Source organism: Parus major, chromosome 2 (assembly GCF_001522545.3).
Source record: "Parus major isolate Abel chromosome 2, Parus_major1.1, whole genome shotgun sequence".
Classification (NCBI taxonomy): domain Eukaryota; kingdom Metazoa; phylum Chordata; class Aves; order Passeriformes; family Paridae; genus Parus; species Parus major.
Genome location: NC_031769.1, coordinates 113,950,151 through 113,966,145, shown reverse-complemented (window position 1 = coordinate 113,966,145; position 15,995 = coordinate 113,950,151). Strand labels below are relative to the sequence as shown.

Below are 15,995 nucleotides of genomic sequence, written 5' to 3'. Positions count from 1 at the left end.
TTAAGTTTCAACATGTATGGTTGTATAGAACTATAGAATATCTTGTGTTGGAAGAAACCCACAAGAATCATTAATCCAAGTCCTGCTCCTGCACAAAACATCCCCAAGAGTCCCACCCTTTGCCTGAGAGCATTGTCAAAACACTTTTTGAACTCTATCAAGCTTGGTGCTGTGACCACTTCCCTGGGGAGCCTGTTCATCATTTGTATGATGAATGCTGCTTACGTTTTGTAGCACTAGGGGGGAAAAAAAAAAATTAGTTCTTTTTGGTTTATCAATTGTCTTGATCATAAATTTTATCATTTCCCAAACACAATCCCTTTTCATTGTGCCTGATCTCACAAACTTGGATAGCAACTTTAATATTATCTTTTCTTCTCTTTTGAAACCTTCACTTACAGAATCAAGTGATTATGTAGGAATTAACTTTTTTTCCTCTCTTTTTTCATGAGCATCTCTGTGTCACTGGAAAACATCTTGCAGATATGCATTGGCTTATGATAGAAGAAAATTAAAATGCTTGAAATAAAAGCAGCAACATTTCTGAGCAAATTTCATGGCTTTTCAGGGGGTTGGCACAACCAGAGCTAATAGTGCATTTTAATGTAGTATTATTTGGAAACATAGAAACATTCAGATTTAATATGGCACAGGTAGTAGCACAAGTTTCCTGGGAATATAAATGAGAAAACTATTATTAACAGAGATCCCTTCTGCCTACCAAAGAGTGTCCAAAACACCTACATGATGACTCAGGTGGGTCATGCCAGTGAAGAAAGAAGCACACTGTGGGTTTCTTCATAGATAACACTTAAGATGCCCTGGGGTTTTCTCCCAATTTTCTTTTAATTAGTTGATTGAACCATAGTTTCCTATAGTCTGAAAAAAATGTTACTCTCTGACTTACCTTGACCACTCAGGCAAGAAGCAAAGAACTGTCAGCCCCTTCTGCAGTATCTATCAAAAATATTCACAAGAGCATTCAACTTGTAGAGAACTATACAAAAAACATTGCAAGACCTGATGATGGTAACAGTAAAAATGTCTTTTGTGCCTTGATATGAATTTTCTTGGAGTAGTGAGATATGTGAACTTTGCTTGCTTCAGTGAATAAGCCCTGTGTATTTCTCCTTATGTTTTAATGTTTTCATCTCCAGTGAATTATCCCTAGCGTTTTTTGCATGGGCTTGGACCTGTTGTATTTACTTTGATCTGTTAAGGCAACCTGTCTTTCTTCTTTCATTTAGTGATAACATTTATTATAAATTAATCTAAATAGGGAGGGACAATTGGGACTTCTACAGCTTTTCAGAGAGATGTTGCCTCACGGTTATTAATTATAACTAGAAAAATAATGTGAATTATTTTGCTAACAGCACATTCCCTTTGAAACTGCCTGTCTAATGCTTCTCAGAAAAAAAAATTATTTGCTTCTTAAAGTTACATTCTGGGATATTAGGTAAGAGTCCTGCAATTTGACTCTCTGCATTTTGCATGGGTTAACCACCTCATATCAAAAAGGCTGATAATTCAGTTTGGGTTTTTTATTGCTATGTGCTACGTTCTGTGAGAGATGAAGGATTCTATCTGAATGCTGTGTCAGATGAAAATATCTGTGTTTTGTGGAGTTCAGAGCACAATATTTCAAGAAATATGAAGGTTATTGGATATAGTCCAGAGGACAGCAGAAAGAATGATCAGAGGTGTTGAAAACACAGCATATAAACAAAGTCTTTCAATCTTCAGGTTTAGTTTAGTCTAAAAAAGAAAAAACCAAAAGGAAAGTCGTAATAGCCTTCTACTGTGTACAACTTTTCTTGTAAAGAAGGAGAAAAACATTCCTCATGTCCACTGGGAGCAAAGCAAAAAGTAGTAGGTTTAAATTACAACAAAGGAGATTTAGGTGAGACATTATGGAAAAAAGCCCTTTCCACTGTAAGGATAGTTAAGCACAAGAATTGCCTAGGGAGGTTATGAAGAGGTTAGACAAACATATGTCAGAAATGATTTAGGTATAGCTAATCCTGCTGTGAGATAATGTTGGACTAAATAACCTTTTGAGGTCCCTTCTAGCACTATTTTCTGTGATTCTGTGATTAGGATACTGTACTCACATTGTCCTCCAGTGAGATGTTTCTTTACAGGGATGATATCACTGTATTCTGCACTGCATGCTTTGCTTTGTTTTTACACTAAGCTGATGGGATGAACGATAGACTGATGTTTAAAGCTCTTTAGCCTTATTCTTAGTACCTCAGGAGCTTTGAGCAGGGCATTAGGAGCTCAACTTCAACCAGACAACCCTGTTCTGGTTTTGCACTACCCATGTGTCAATAAGGGGCTTTGGCGCACACCTTATATTTTGGGACTTGTACTGTCTTTTAACTTACAGTCAAGCACTTACGTGACTGAATGCTCAGTTTCCGCTTATAAGCGAAATGCAAACAGAAAAAAAAAAAAATAGCCATGAAAAGAAATGAATCATAGCTTCCCCATTAGTAAAACCAAAATAAAGCCAGGCATGTTCTAAAGCTGAATATAACTCAAGTTGTGAAACATCCTGGAACTGACAGATGGAGAATGATATTAAAGTGCCAGATATTATCATTATTACCTCATCACAGAGACCGTTGAAGATGTCAGTTTAAGACTGTCCTCATCCTCTGTAACACTCAAAACTCTTTAACTTTGTTCTTCCATTTGGCACTCTGCCATCCGTCAGGATTTCTGTTCAGCTTTGCGTTCGGCAGGAGTGGGTTTGCAATATTGCCTCTGCATACTGAATATGGCTCCAGCACAGCTACACAGCGGTGGGCTTTGTAAAACTCCATCTGGAAGAAAAAGGAATATGAGGTTTCAGATTCTGAAGTAGTTTAGAAGAAATTGGTCATACATTTTGACAGTGTGTCTGATTAGTGTTACTATTCTGTAGAGACAAGGTCGTCACAGCATCTGTGACAGGGACATACCATTATGCCACAGCAATGACCCAAATGTGTGGTTTTCATGGCTGACTGTGTTCTTGAACCTACAGAGGAGATGGGGCAGTTCTTGGTTTTGTTGACCCTTTAGGAACATGAAAGTTCATGTTTTCCATGGTGTGATCTCACAACTTTTTACATTTATGTGATTAATTGCCCATTCTTACTCAAGGAATGAGCAGTTTCCATTTTCTTAGACAATCCCACTTTTTCACCAGGTAGGGGCAGGATGGGAGAAGGCAGGCTCTGCAGTGCATGGTAAAGAGGTGAGCCAAAAGTCTCATCTGCAGATGTGAATCATGTTTGTGGATCCTGAGTGCCACAGCTCTGTGCAATGGACTTAGAACAATTGGCTTGTTCTCTGCAGGCAGGTTCCTTAGGTGAGGGTTTCTGGCTTAGGATCTGAAGGAGCTAGTGTACTGTTAAACAAGCTTATTTGCTGCTTACACCTGGTTTTCTGAAGGTAGGTGGATTCAACTGAATTAAAAATTCAGGAGAGAAGCTGAATCCACGTGAAAAGAAAAATGCTGGGTTTTTTTTATTCCATCACCTCATTTGTAGTCCTCAGAATTTCCCTAGTGAAAAGTACTCTTGCAAATATGTTTTGTATGGGGGATACATGCGTTTTGTATGGGGATACATTCAGTATTATTCACTTGTTCTATTATCTGAAAACACAGCCTATGTTCAGTATTGGAGCTAAAATTGTATTTCAGACTGTTTAAAAATATTTGTTGTTTAAAGAAGACAAACACAGAATGTTCTGTATTATCTATCTGATATTTGAAGCTCTTAAAGGAGAGGTCTTTTTGAATAATAACAGAATCAGAGAACCACAGAATGGGTCAGGTTGGAAGGGACCACAGTGGGTCATCTGGTCCAGGTTTCCTGCTAAGGCAGGGTCATCCCAGAGCACATGGCACAGGATTGCATCCAGATGGTTCTTAAGAATCTCCAGTGAGGGAGTCTCCACTTCCCTGGCAATCTGTTCCAGTGCACAGTCACCCACTCACTCACTCACACAATAAAGAGGTTCTTCCACATATTCAGGTAGAACTTCCTGTGCATCAGTTAAAACAATTGTATCATATTTTATTTGAGGGAAAGTAATTAAAATGGTAGCCCTTGCTCTGCTTTTAGAGATGGATAATTTTGAAGTTCATTCAAAATAAGAGTTGGGAGTTTCATGCTGTCACATTTCTAGAGTTCATAAAATTGTTAGGACACCCAACTTTCCTAAAAAGCAGTCAAGCTTTTCCAGCCCTTCATGGAAGGGTTTATTCTGCACCACAAGATGCTGCCCCATGAATACTGGAGGGCTCAGCCCCTGCAGGGTGAAGGGTGCCTGGGAAGGGCACACACCCACGCTGAGTCTGCAGACAGGATGAAGGGAGGGCTTTGGGGAGGGTTTTGCCTCCCTGTGCCCAGCACATGAGGGACTCTGCAGGTTCCCATCCCCTTACTTTTTGCCCCATGCTGGCCAAAAACACCTGTAGACCCCTCAGTGTTACTCCACTTTCTCCAGCTGCTGCCCAGCTCAACAGCTGGATCCAGAGCAAAGCATCTGAGCAGCAGTTACAGCTTCATAGGCACAACTGTTTTGATACAGGTACTCTGCTAGAGGCAGAGATAATGGTAGCTTTCAAGGCTAATATGCTTGGGAAGGAGGGAGCTGATACTGGAGGAAAGGGACCAAGAAATCAGTAGCAATTTAAAAATATAACTGTCTACCAGGATTCAAATTTCAGCTTTCAATTGATTTCATCCACTGTGCTCTCTGTGCTCCTCTCCTCCGGTGCTTTAGTAGTCATTAAATGAACTTGGAAAACAAGTTTGTATCGATAGCTCTTTTTTACCAAAAGCTATTAATTTCTAAAATAACATAAATACAGGTACAATTGTGATGTCACATTGTCAGAAGCCAATTCAAATGCTTTTCAGAGACACAAGTACATGTAAAGTGGTAAGTATGTCATAACTAATGGTATTATTAGTTTGATTTACTGCCAACAAGTCACCTTTACAAAAATCAATCCCCAAGCTCATAAAATAAAATAAAATATCTCCCTAAAATTGATACATTTTTACCCTGTCAATACTAAGATAAAAGGTGAAGTTACAGGTTTATCTTTGCTTTTTCCTGTGTGTTACTGGTTGAAAGGTATCTTACAGATTGCTGTGATATGTGGGGGTGTGTATATGAGCAAGAGATAGGTTATAGAAATCATGAGCTATAAAAAGATTAAAAAAAAAATAAAATCTGAGTGATCTTTAGACAATTCAGATGACATGTCTAACAAAGACTGTCACTACAATAAATGTAGTCACATGTTAATATATTGAACCACTAACACATGTCCTTATCATAATGGAACTTACACAATGGTAGCTCCTGTCAGATTCTGCTTTATTCATACACACATGTTTGTCTGATGCACAGAAAGACAACCATATCTATTTTATTTCAGGTCTGAATTTATACTTCCATTTTAAATCACCCACAGAACATCTCAGCTTAAATCTGAGCTTCTCTTTGCTACTTGTCGTGTTTCTGTATGAGTGTACTGAAAAGAGGTTACAGGCAATCTGCTGAGGTCTGTGTGTATGGTGCATTTGACCTCTGGACAAGAAAGGAGTTTCATCCTCCAGTGCCTTTAATTCTTATCCTTGCAGAGACTGAATCTGTTGCTCGCATTCAAATAGTATGTCTCGTTAATGCTAAGAAGCAGTGACCCACATAGCACAATGGATTCAATTGTCAATCCTGAGATTTCTGAGCTTTCCATTCATATATGTCTTAGCAGTAAATCGACTCAGAAATCATTTAATCAGTCTATCAATGCATCCTTCTTGTCAATGGTTTGAATCCTGAAAAGTCCAGTTTCTCATTGGGCAGCACCAGCTAAAATAGATTTGGACCTAATACTAGATATTCAGACTGAAAATTCCCAGCAGCTCCCAAATCACAACTCAAAACCACCAAAATCCTGTCTTAAAAAAGCAGGATATGGAAGTTATCTTGAATTTTGAGGATGTTCATGTCTGGTCTAGATGTGAACTTCAGGGTGCAAAGCTGTCCCTGTTTGTTAGCATTTCAGAAATACCCTACATGCAGTTACAGAAAGCCCTTTTGTTCCCTCCATGAAAAAAGTTGAGCTTTCATTGCTTTTTTTTTTTTTTTTGCTATTTCCAAGGGCTGAGGCTAGAGCCTGAATTCTTTATAACAGTCAGTGTTATGAAAATGTCAATCATATCCTTACTATGTTCATTTTCAGTATTTACATGTTTATTTAAGTACTTGCCATTTCCTTTAAGCCTTACCTAGCCAATCAGGCCAACCAAGGTCTAAAGGAACAGAACACTTTATTAGTGATATGCTTAATACAGTTTTTTTCCTCTTGTAGATGCAAGATTTACGGAATACAGAAGGAGCCCAGTATAGTTCCCATCCTCAGATGGCAACCATGAGGCCAAGGGTTCAACCTGCAGATATTAGGCAGCCAGGAATGATGCAGCACGGGCAGCTGACTACTATTAACCAGTCCCAGCTCAGTGCACAGCTTGGTTTGAATATGGGTGGAAACAGTGTTCCTCACAACTCGCCCTCTCCACCTGGAAGCAAATCTGCAACTCCTTCACCATCCAGTTCAGTCCATGAAGATGAAGGAGAAGATAGCTCTAAGGTAGGCTTAGATGCTAGGTTTACTATGTAATTGGTGGATATTTTTAGGACCTGCTCAATGAATGATATGGCCACAGTTATTAAGGTGATACTTTATACATGGCTGGTGGTTCACTGAAGTGAACAAAGGGTTATGAATACAGAACTTACAATATCCAGACAATTCTTCAGGCAGCTCGAGTAAATGACATCATTCCTCTTCGTGAGAGCAAACTGGAATACTGTTAAACACTGAAACGATAGTCATTCCTTTAGGACTTTAATATAAGGGTTGAGTTTTCTCACTTGCATAGCAGGGATGTTTGTTCCTAGTTAAAGATCAAGTTACTGCTATAAAAAGTATGAACAGTCTGTGCAATATGCTAGTCTTTGCTACTTGGTCACAGGATGAGTAAACAGAACATCATAGCAACCAGAACAGAAAGATCCTATGAACTTTAAAACCTTACCTTGAAAATCTGGAAGACCCTGTATGCAGTTGTACTTTGAGAGGTGCTGACACTTCCTTATGACATGTTTAAGCTTCATTTCCATGTCAGCACAGGAATGAAGTGATAAGAGTAATTTACATAATAAATTTCTTTAAAGAATAAATGTCAATCTATATAGCAGGTTTTGCATGCAAAAATCTCCCAAACCTCCCAAAAATCCTGAAAACCTCCCAGAAATACACAAGTCTATTATCTTAATTTTGCAGACAGAAAAGCTGAGACACAGGAAGATTGGGACTTTGTACTAAGTCACCCCTTAAACCAGGAATGTAGCATGTCAAAACTGAGAACTTCCTTAGATCTGTTTTGTGGTCACTGGGAAATAGCAGTCGTGTTAGAGCACTCCTGCAGTGCAGTGTGTGCCACATGCAGTGCAGCGTGTACCACAGCCACGTCTGGTGGGGAAAAGTTGCAGACTTGCAGGGAATGTGAAGAAAACATATTGTGAGTCACTGAGGAGGTATAATCCAGTCAAGAAATGTAAGTCTGATTTGTTTTAACATTGTATTGTTTTTCATGCCTCAAGCTATAAAATAATCATGTAATTGGAGACATATGTTTTAGTACATTTTGAATAAATTCTGATTCAAAAGTTTTATTTCAGGACATTCCCCTGATTTCACAAACTTTAGGTTTTAAAAATTACTGAATAATTCATACATTTAAATGAGTACCTCCTTACTGAGGGAGACTTTAGAATTCAAATATGTAAAAATAATTCCAGGCAACCTTTACTTTTTTCAGAATAATTTATTTGCTACTCTTGTTGCATTGTTAATATTTTTACTTTGCTGGGAGTGTGCAAGATGCTCTAAACTTCTGGAGGAAATACCCATTCAAATAATTAGGATTTCCTTTCTACTCCTATCAAGTATTTAACTTATTTAACCTATATCTTTAATGCACTTTTTCACTGTAGCACGTTGTGGCTACACTGGCAAAAGTGTAGGGTTGTGGTTTCAAGCAAGCAGTACTTATCTGGAGCTAATGTTTTTAATAGAGAAATACAAAGAACTGCAGACCAAGTAAAACTTGGTCCTTTCTTTGTGAAAGCCAGTTTATATAGTGTTCAACTTTCAAAAAGGATTTTATATTTTGGAAAACTCTCTTTAAATTTATCTCATGCTCAGTTTAAGCAGAAAAAGATGACAAATGGCATAACGCACGACACAAAATTAAATCCAGTGTGCTAAAATAGATACATTATCTTAAAATTATAATTTCACTGCTAAGAGAAAAGTTTTAAAGGATCTTACATTTGGTTAATATTGACAGAGGGCTTAAATTCTTCTCCATCTAGTATGGTTTAAACAGCAAGCTTGATGGGGAGCAGATAACGCCATACATGACTTCTGTAGGATTTCTTAGGGCTTCAAGAAAACACCTGAGGCTGGCCACCAATGGAGACAGGCAGTGGGCTGCCATGCCTGATCTCATGTTATGGTCCTTCTGTAGTTCCCTCTTTAAAAGACAAAAGGGGTTAAATAATCAGCCTGAGTTAAGTATACTGTTGTAGTTCAAGATTTAAAGCTCTCCACTGCGTATCTTTGTGTCACGTTGCTCTTCCTGGAATCTGCCAGTGAGTGGATAAGAATACTCAAAATAAACCAGTTTTCTGTGGAGGTCTTTCTCCCCAGATACACCAGTATTACACTTTATCTGAGTTGCTTTGGAGGGGCCTGTGAAAGTTCTCACTCTAGGAATCCTCTTCCCAGTGAAGGAAGGAACTGGATGGGGACAGGAACAGATAGACTGACTGTTCTGTCTCTTGTGAGAACATCTGTCTTTTAACTGAATGTAACTTGGCAAAATTTGGATTTTTTTCTTTGGTTTATCAACTGTCATGCAGATGTGTGGTATTATTTAATAGATCAGGGCCAGAGCCCATTAGCCAGTTCTTCACTAGGAATGCACATGTTGTAGTTATGGGGTCACTGTTGGAGTTTATTTCATGGAGTCAGAGATGTTCCTGCCATGAGCACTGTTGGTAAAAACCAACTCCCCCTGAACTCACCGTGTCATTAAACAGCAATAGTGACATTCTCCCCATTTAACCAGCAGGATTGGATGTTTGCCTGTGTACCCACACTGATCAAAAGACAAAGTACATTTCCAAGTGGAAAATCAACTCACTGTCAGATGACCCCCTTCAGTTTATGCCAGCTGAAATGTGTGAAAAAGAAGCCACTGGTCTTTTCACAGCATATTTGGTAAAGAGGTCCTTAAATCTATACCTATTTCTATATAGAGAAAAAAATACAGAAATCTCAATATCATATATATATATATATATATATATATATATATATATATATTCCAAATTTCAGCACTGAGCTATGCAAACTGATGTAATTGTTCGTATACTGAGCTTCTCAGATGTTCATTCTATGATAAATATCAAAATTGTTGTAAGCCTTATCCAGCATACACAGAACTAATGCAGCAGCAGCTAAATATTGTTTGGCAATAGTCATTCTCATAAAAAGTCTTTCGTATAGGCTGTTTGGACTTCAACTGTTCTATATTCCCTTGCTCAAAGAAAGGGAAAGGAGCTACATCATAGAGGGCTCTGTTTCCCTCCATGCTATTGCTCTAAAAGCAGGACAGCTGAGGTTGTTTGACCATAAGATCAGTGACAACTGTAGCATAATTGTAAGGTTGGATATGCATTCAGAGAGTTGCTAAGAGCATGGAACTGTGAAATGTAGCCTCAGACTAAGGGCATTGTCTCTGCAAGGGGTGCACATCACTGAGGCTCCTTAATTATTCTAAATCTCATATGTGGGGCTATCATTAGAAGAATAAAAAAGGGAGAACATAAAGATTAGTAGTCATAAGTAACAATAAAAACATTATAAACCAAGTGGCCACTTAGCACATGCCTTATTCTGACCACCTGAACACTGGAATATTACATTTATGTAATTCTTGCCATAATTCACACTGTTGGATCGTTAAACTTGTACTTCATTACTGCCAAGCATAATTGTGAACTTCTGGAAGCATTACTGGTTTGTAAATAAGTATTTCTTCATAGATGGATAACAGGGTTTTCTGCCATGTTCATTTGCATATCACTTCTGAGAGAAATTCAAATAATGTATTTTAGAGGGAAGATAGTGAGAGGACTGCAAGTAGCAAGAATTAAATAACAGAAACACAATTACTAAAGAACTGCTGCAGCATATTCTCCTTATGTGGCAGAGGTTTTACAATATTTACTTTATATGATAGGAGTTATAAGTGGAATTCTGTGTTGTCTGTTCAGCCTATTATGCAGATGGTGCTTGATTAAAATCTATTTTAAACTACAGCGATTACTGCAAGATAGTGTGCATAAAACAGCTCTCCTAGCTCCATTAAAGGCTTTGGTACTATTGCAGTTTATTTTAAATATGCTTATAGACATTTTCCAGGTTCTCAAGGGACATTTAGATATCAACGATGTGCCTTACTTGATAGTTTTAAATCCTACACTAGATATTCTTGTGATCTATTATGTGTGCAACATGGTTAATGTACACTTTTTTAAAGTGAAAGATTATTGCTTTCTTGTGATAAATAAGTTAAATACATCACCATAATTAAGCAATAAGCCATGACAGGAGGTGGATTACCATGAGCTAACTACACCTCCAGGGATTTTGAAGCACAAGTCTATGCCTAGCAGAATATATATGGTTTTTATTTTATTTTCCATCTGTCTCTGCTTTGGTGGTTAGAAGTGGAGTCTATGAAGCTGATAGACTGATGGGAGCATAAGGCAGGCCATCATCTCAGCCATTTGCAAGGTTATTAGTACTGGAATTCTGGTATTCTTTTTATTTCGTTATTTTCATATAAGACAAACAGAGTTTCCCCTGTGAGTACTCTGTTTTTAACACTGGGTTTTTGAAGTCTCTTGATCATTAAGGTTGGAGAATAAGTTTTTAGAGCTGTTCACAGAACAGCTTACCAGAAGGCACTTACACAAGTTTCTGTAGTATATCACCTAGTTTAAGGGTACTTGAAGTAATGTAGTATCGTGACGTACAGGGAACTTTTAAATATCATTGGTTCAAAAATTAACTGAAAGGAGAAATACGTTTGCAAATCACACAGGTAAAATTTTAACTATAGAACTAATTATTTCAAAGTCTTCTTGCTCGTGGAGTCTGCACTGGACTGAAAAGTTTAGACTAATGTTCTCAAATTAGAGCCCCAGTTAATTATACTTTAACTGCTAGTTTTCTGTACCCTGTAGAATAAAAAAACCAGCAAGAGACAAAAAGCTGGTTAACTTAGTAAAGGCTAGCACAATTTTGTTTTTCCATATTTTCCAAATGCTGACAATGGGCTGTGTGTCTATTAACTTTTTATTAAAGTTGCAGCTATTGTAACATAATGCTCAGAAAACGAGCAACTTCATTTTCAAGTTCTACTCATCACTTTCACATCACTGTGTCTCAGTCACAGAGATTGAGATTTTTCACTGTAGTGGTTTGGGTTCTGTTGGACACCACATAGTGAGGCATACAGGAAAATAAAAAAGTTCTTTTTCTCAAAATGAAGCTTTCCAGCCATTTTCCTCAAGCAGTTCCAATGATGAGGACACCTGTATCCTCCTGTGCCACTTGATACGCATTATTAAAAACTAATAATAGAAGGAAGTGAAAGAAGTCATGCCTAGTAGATCCTTAGCCTAGAGCATACCATTTATGCTCTTGATCTTCTCTTCTCTTAAAAATGCTTATAGTACATAGTACTTTGGTCATGCTGACAAAAGGGAAAAAAAAGCCTTTGAACCCACTTGTGAGATCACACACCATTTTTACAGTTACAGTAAATTAAGTGATCATATCAAGAATAGCTGTTTTTCCATGGAGCTCCAATGTGTTGAAGAATCAGGTTATTGTCCCTTTATGTGCTCGTAAGTCATAGAATTCTAGAATCATTTAGGTTGGAAAAGACCTTTAAGATCATCGAGTCTAATTGTTAACCTCACACTTCCAAGCTCACCACTAAACCATGTGCCCAGGAGCCACATCTACGCATCTTTTAAATTTCTCCAGGGAGAGTGACTCCACCATTTCCCTGGGCAGCCTGTTCCAATGCTTGACAATCTTTTTGGTGAAGAATTTTTTCCTAATATCCAATCTAAACTTCCCCAGGGGCAACTTGAGGCCATTTCTTCTCATTCTATAGCTTGTAACAGGTCAAGAGACCAACACTCACCTTGCTACAACCTTCTTTCAAGCAGATGTAGAGAGTGATAAGGTCTCTCCTGAGCCTTCTTTTCTCCAGGCTAAAGAACCCCTGTTTCATCAGCTGCTCCTCACAAGGCAGTTCCAGACCCTTCACCAGCTTCTCTTGGAAAACCTATTTGCTTTGGGGTTTGCACAAATGCTCATGTGCAGGGTTTCTTCAGGTGGTGCATAAATAAGGCACATGGGCTTTCCTCCATACACCGTTCATCTCTCACTCCTTTCCTCAAACCATTTGCTTTTACATGAGCAGATACAAAATCTACTCAGTTAAATCCAGATAGGCCAAAACAGATCCTTTAAAGGGCTCTAAACTCTCTATACTAGTAAAGGTTTGTTTCTTCAGACTTTAATTACAAGGTGTGTAGGGGAATGTCTGTAACTTGAATTGCTTGGTTCACAACCAGATTTTCCTCAAAGACTCTGGAAGATATACCACCAGCTGCAGAAGAAATTGATTTGAACAGTAGTCTGGGGTCATTCTAGGGAAAGAGGAGAGGAAGCAAAAGGTAGAAATGACAGTGTTCCTGCTGTCTGCAGATGGTTCATGTTGTTGAACTGATTTTCAGGCTATAGAGAAACCAATTTCATTTGAATTTTCTCATTATTTTCTTGTTATAACCACTAGCAATAAAACTTAGAAAAAGTAAAAAGATGACAGAGATTATAGCATTATATGAAAGAGAAACAAAATATTTAAGGGAAAAAATAGCATTATCCAAAATACTTTTAGGGAATTTTATATATGTGACTAATGCAAATAGTATCAACATTTGGTTTATCAAAGATAACAACAGAAATTCCATTTCTGCATGCAAAATCCAAAGATTTTGCATCACAGAGGTTGTAACAGTGGCTGGAGTGAATGAAACTGGCTTTTTTTAATAGTACTTTCCTAATTTTATGTTACAGGTCAACGGTGGCGAGAAGAGACCTGCTTCAGATATAGGAAAGAAACCGAAAACTCCCAAAAAGAAGAAGAAGAAGGACCCAAATGAGCCACAGAAGCCTGTGTCTGCCTATGCATTATTCTTTCGAGACACTCAAGCAGCCATCAAGGGCCAAAACCCCAATGCTACTTTTGGTGAAGTCTCTAAAATTGTAGCTTCAATGTGGGACGGCTTAGGAGAAGAACAAAAACAGGTACAATATGTACTGTAGCTCACAGGCTTTGTTTCAGGGAAGTGTTATCAGGGTCATCTGAGCACTGTAGGCAGCTTCTTTTGTTAGCCAGGATGAATCTTGAATATCTGCCATCTCAGGAATATGATTTAAAGAGACTGAGATAAGGAGAGTATCATTTTATTTCATCTGTATGAAACTACTAAAAGAGTTTATCTTGTTTTGGGATGTGGCACAAGTTTTAGGATTATATTTAGGAATGTTTTATGCTGAAATCTGTGGGCCTAGGATTTTACAATGTCATTGTCCTGTATGTGAAACTGCCATGTAAGAGGACCTTTCTGCCAAAGCTCAGATCTGTGCAGGGGGAGCAGACATATATCTGAGCTCCCACTTGCAGATATTCCCCTTCCCCATGATCCCATGGTGCCAGAAGTGAAGCTGTGCTCACATTTGCTCCCAAACCTTTTATGAAAGAAGTTAGTGATGTGTTAAACCAAAGAGACCTAGGGTGGATGCTGGCAATGGGCATCCTCTGGCATGCATGTGGGCTGTGAAAATCACTTCCCAAGCTTACTTCTGTCTTCCATGGAAGGCCTTGGTTCTACAATGAGGCCAGACCTGACACCAAGTTTCAAGACCTGAAACTTGGCAGAAATCCTTCCAAGTCAGTTGAAGCTGTGTAAAAGTGAGCAATTCTGGAAGCTCATCACATTTAAGTGGTGACAGCTGGCAAATACCATTGATCCTCACTGTAGCATACCATTGCTCTTCTGTTGTTATTGGTTGCATACTAACTAACTAACTTACTAACCGCCAACAGAATGGATTGGATTGATGAAGGAATGGGAACTTTAAGAAAGCAACAGATATGGAAGGAAAGGATGTGCTGAGTGAGAGTTATATTGGCTACAGGAGACCTGGACTGGGGTTGATGTCAGCACAGAGAGTGGAAAAGTACTGGGAATTAAATGAATCTCATTTATTCATGCACTGTTATTACGAAATTACAGTTAAAATTCGAAGAATTAATGAAAACTTTTAAGTGATTTTTTTGGTATGTAAAATTATTTGGGCTTAGGGAAAAAAAAATTATTCTTATTATTTTGCTAATAACTGAGTGGTGCAAGTACATGTAGATCCTTGTTAAAGATACCAGTGCAAAAAGAATCAATATTTGGCACTCACTGAGTAAATTAAAAAAAAAATAAACCCAAAAAAAACAGCTTTTGTTATCTAGTATCCACCAATGAATAAGGCCAGAGTTTGGAAGGTTTAGCTGGAGGAAAGTTAGCTCTCCAAACACAGGGATCAGAAAAGTCCCTTGGACTGCCATTAGAGTTATTTTCTTGTGTTGTGTCTTTCTTTTCCCTGTTTTAATATGCCCAGCAAAGGCCAACCTAAAAGACTGTAAAAATGTACATTTCCTTTGAGAAGTGTCAAGCTCAAATTTCCATGAGCTTGTTATGTGAGTACTAACACCAAAATATTGAAGCCCTTCCACAGAAATGTGTAAGAAAAGTGCATGAAACCCTAAATTTCCATCTTTAACTTTGATTTCCTATTCATGGTTGAGAGCAAAGTTTGAATAAATCCTATGTTGTAAGAGCAGAACTAAATTTATTTTCCGTATCTCTGTTGCTGTTAAATTAAGTTGAAACACAGATGAATGATGTGTTAGGGAATCCATATGACACATGCATGTAAAAATGGCTGCAACTATGTTTTTTTAAGCCAACTCTTTAAAGAGATTGGGTTAGCATATCTTTGTTGCTTTTTGACTCATTTTGCTTATTCATTATCATCTATTATAAGCACATTTTTAAAATTCCAGGCCCAAGCCCTTTCTAATCTAACACTGTACAAATATAGTAAAAGACAGATCCCATTTAAAAAAAATAAAATTGGCAATCCTATTTTCTAGAATAAATTTAAACTCGTTTTTTATTCCATTAGGGACCTAATAGTACAAAGTAATGGTTACAAGACATCTTAACTGACCAGATAGTCTGTATTTTAAAGGCCTAATTTTTCAGATCCAGGGCATTAGTAACTGCTATGAATCCTTGTCTCTGGTAGGAAAATTGGACTCTAAAAATACAAATTATTAATGTAGCATTTGGTATTTAACATTGAAGAAGCTTCAGAAATTCAAAAATAGTGAAATAAAGAAACAATAACATCATTTGAGGACTACTTTATTGAAGAATTATACTTGCTGAAAAGGATTCAATTATCATAAAGCTTCTGGCTTACGTTTTGGAAGCTAATGCTTATTCTGGAATTTAAATAGAAATATGTTTCCAAATTATGTTTCCTGGATTGGAACTCTTACTATCTAAACAGTAAATATAAATGAATCAGAAAGTAGAAAATAATGCAGCTATTGAGAAAGAATAGCCTCATGTTTTCATGCTAAAATGAAATCTTCTTTGTTCCTATGATCCGAGCCATTTTTTTCTCTAAAATGCATAGA

General features: G+C 37.6%; 1 protein-coding gene across 2 annotated transcripts in view; it reads left to right on the top strand.

Annotated features, from left to right (window-relative positions):
* The window catches only part of TOX (thymocyte selection associated high mobility group box), a 217,457-nt gene that overhangs the window by 166,599 nt on the left and 34,863 nt on the right, over positions 1-15,995 (top strand). The window contains exons 4-5 of one of the 2 annotated variants that reach the window (XM_015619518.1): positions 6,386-6,664; positions 13,310-13,540. In XM_015619518.1, the coding sequence (XP_015475004.1) occupies positions 6,386-6,664; positions 13,310-13,540 (510 nt within the window). The remainder of the gene's footprint in view (positions 1-6,385; positions 6,665-13,309; positions 13,541-15,995) is intronic. The other variant, XM_019005777.1, reaches the window with a different exon arrangement.